This window comes from Pezoporus wallicus, unplaced genomic scaffold (genome assembly GCF_028554395.1).
Source record: "Pezoporus wallicus isolate ANWC-B61680 ecotype Strahan unplaced genomic scaffold, APGP_CSIRO_Pwel_v1 contig_13850, whole genome shotgun sequence".
NCBI classification, from domain to species: Eukaryota; Metazoa; Chordata; class Aves; order Psittaciformes; family Psittacidae; genus Pezoporus; species Pezoporus wallicus.
In genome coordinates, this window is record NW_026635243.1 from 1,203,882 (window position 1) to 1,206,838 (window position 2,957).

The window sequence follows — 2,957 nt, forward strand, 5'->3', positions numbered from 1 at the left end:
TCCTGCTGCGGCATCACCTGCCCGGCGCTGGGCAGCACCACAGGGACACCAGCCACAGCCCAGGCTCCCCACAACCACATCCTGGCGCTGGAACACACTGCAGTGAGCTGCAGTCTCTGCACTGATGACCAAGCTGGGTTCAGCTGGGGCCACAGCAATCAGCCTGTGCCTAACACGCATTTGCTGGGGGTGCAGATGTTGGGGACACCCCCCACTGCAGGCGGTTGCATGTGAGCCTGCAGTGCCGGGGCTACCGGGGCTGGAAGGAGGATGCTCCAGTTCAACCACCCCGCAGATCCCTGGCAAACACTGTCCCAAAACACAGCCCTACCTGGGAACACGGGAATTGCCACCGGGCCCAGCAGTCTCCTTTCACTGCTGCCCCATTGCTGCCCTGCTTGTGGGTGCCTCTGCAGGGTGCCGGCCCCTGGAGCCCTGCATGACCCCGGCATGATTTGAGGGCGGTCACCAGGAGCAAAGCTTGAAGGTATTTAGGTACCCAAAATGTGGCTGAGGCAGGATTTTCCCAGGTCCCTGTGCAGAGGCAGGAGGAGGCTGCAGCACTTCCCAAGTCCTGATCTGCATTGCAGCCCCCCCAATGCCTTTGCCTGCCCCTTGCTCTCCTGCACGCCATGCCCGCACTGACTATGATGCTCTATGGTTGCTGTGCTCAACCTGCAGAAGAGCTGGCCCTGCTTTCACAGAGAGCTGCTCTGCCATAGCAGATGAGCTGGAGATGCAGCTTTCCTCCTGCTTCCCAGCAATGCAGGTGAGGAAACCTCCCTCCCAGACAGGGCATGGGCAGAGCCCGTGGTCCATGGGGTCAGGGCAGCAGGAGCTCTGGTGTCCCAGCTCATCAGCATCGCTGCAGCATCGCCTTTGTTCTGCCCGGTCCCTCCTCCTGCCATGTGCTGAGTTAGGGGTTTCCATAATGCTCCCCTGGGCTCTGATCTAGCTGCAGGCTATAAAAACCCAGCGAGGCTGCTGGACATGTCAGCCCCCGGGCACCAGCGCATCAAACAGGTAAGCACAGGAGCCTGGGGGCCCCACATGGACAGGGGAGGATCTGGGACCCGGGGCTGGGTCCTGTGGCCAGGATGGGAAACAAGGAGATGGGAAACAGCTGGGGCTGGGCTGTGGTACTGCTCTGCTTTCACACATGGCTGCGCTGGGAATGGTGGTGGGGGACCAGGGGACATCGCTGGCCATGGCAGGGTGCTGCTGCTCAGCATGGACATGCAGCAACCTCTGCAGTGCTCCTGGCTCTGCTGGATCACCAGAATTTACTACACAGGGGTCAGCCTGGACAGATCCCTGGGAGCAGGGAGCAGGAGTCTGCCCTGTCCCATCCCGAGAAGCAGGAGTGTCCCTGGGCTCGGGCAGCATGCTCACACTGCTGCAGTGATGGAGCATGCAGGGTCTGGGCAGGCTTTAATGGTCCCATTCCCCTGGCAGAGCCACCATGACCCACCACAGCAGGAGCTCCTCTGGACTATGGAAGGTATGGGAGCATCAGCAGGACTGGTGACACCTCCTGAGCCCCAGGAACCCCTGTGCACGGGGCTGCAGCGTCTGCCTGGGGCCTCTGCCCCACGGAGCCCCCTGACTGCCACCGTCCTCCCCAGATCGTGGTGTGGGATGAGGATTTCTTCCAGGGCAAGAAGCACGAGTTCACCACCGACTGCTACAGCACCGCGGAGCACGGCTTCAGCACCGTCCGCTCCTGCAAGATCGAGAGCGGGGCGTGAGTGGGGACTGGGTGGGACAGACCCCGTGGTCTGGTGGAGAGGGGTTGGAGGAAGGAGGTCTCCAGGGTCTTTTGCCCCCCAAGCCATGGGGCTGTCTCCTCCAGGCAATGACCACATCCCTGCGGGGTGCTCTGGGTATGAGCGGGGTGGTGGGTGTGAGCGGGGTGGTAGGTGCTGTGGGGATCTCACCTCTCTCCTGCCCCACAGATGGGCCGGCTTCGAGCACTGTGGCTTCCAGGGGCAGCAGTTCGTGCTGGAGCGCGGCGAGTACCCGTGCTGGGAGGCGTGGAGCGGCAGCAATGCCTACCACGTGGAGAGGATGTGCTCCTTCCGCCCCATCGCCTGCGCCGTGAGTGCCCCCGTCCCGGCTCCCCACTGCCGGGCTGGTCCTGGAGCCCATCACCGGCCGGGGTCACGCACCAACACCGTGCCCCTCTCTGTGCCAGGACCGCGGGCGCAGCAGGCTCATGCTCTTTGAGGAGGAGAACTTCCAGGGCAAGCGGGGGGAGCTGAGCGATGACTGCCCCTCGCTGCCCGCCCTGGGCTGGGATGGCAGCGCCGTGGGCTCCTTCTTTGTCCGCTCCGGCGCGTGAGTACCCAGCGGCTTGCACCCTGGCAGTGAACAAGGTGTTGGACAGGGCTTGGAGCAAGCTGCTCTAGTGGAAGGTGTCCCTGCCCGTGGCAGGGGGTGGAACTGGATGAGCTTTAAGGTCCCTTTCAACACAAACCAGGCTGGGGTTCTGTGGCACACACTGGAGCTGAGGATGCTCCGGTGCCTCATGCCCACACTGACCGCCGCTCTCTGCCTGCCGCAGGTGGGTCTGCTCGCAGTTCCCGGGGTACCGTGGCTTCCAGTACCTGCTGGAGAGCGACAGCCACGCCGGCGAGTACAAGCGTGTGCGGGAGTGGGGCTCCCATGCACAGACAGGACAGGTCCAGTCCATCCGCAGGGTCCAGCAGTGACCACCGGAGCCACCGTGACACCAACCGCACACCCTGGGCACTGTGTCCACCATGGGGCAGCAGGGGCAAAGCTCAATAAAGACTCAGTTGTCCAAGGCGCTGGCACTGGGGAAGGGGTGCAGGGAGCGTGTGGCTGGGGGTGATGCTGTGCCTGAGAACAGAGCAGGGGCCCTGCAGGGACTGTGTTCTGGGGTTGGGGGGACAACCATCCTTTTCTCCCCCTGCAGCCAGCGCAGGCATCCACAT

General features: G+C 63.4%; 1 protein-coding gene across 1 annotated transcript; it reads left to right on the plus strand.

The window, feature by feature from the left end:
* Positions 1 to 639: 639 nt before the first annotated feature.
* On the plus strand, positions 640 to 2,756 carry CRYBA4 (crystallin beta A4). Its single transcript, XM_057413363.1, has 6 exons — positions 640 to 769; positions 1,456 to 1,501; positions 1,626 to 1,744; positions 1,956 to 2,097; positions 2,195 to 2,337; positions 2,564 to 2,756. The coding sequence occupies exons 1-6, from the start codon at positions 726 to 728 to the stop codon at positions 2,709 to 2,711; spliced, it is 642 nt and encodes a 213-aa protein (XP_057269346.1). The 5' UTR covers positions 640 to 725; the 3' UTR covers positions 2,712 to 2,756.
* The last annotated feature ends 201 nt before the right edge of the window (positions 2,757 to 2,957 follow it).

Bases quoted from the DNA above. Each gene is read 5' to 3' on its own strand.
- CRYBA4 (XM_057413363.1), top strand. From the start codon at position 726: ATGAGCTGGAGATGCAGCTTTCCTCCTGCTTCCCAGCAATGCAG. The intron at 1,745-1,955 runs GTGAGTGGGGAC...CCTGCCCCACAG, and splicing joins TGCAAGATCGAGAGCGGGGC to ATGGGCCGGCTTCGAGCACT. The intron at 2,098-2,194 runs GTGAGTGCCCCC...TCTCTGTGCCAG, and splicing joins TCCGCCCCATCGCCTGCGCC to GACCGCGGGCGCAGCAGGCT.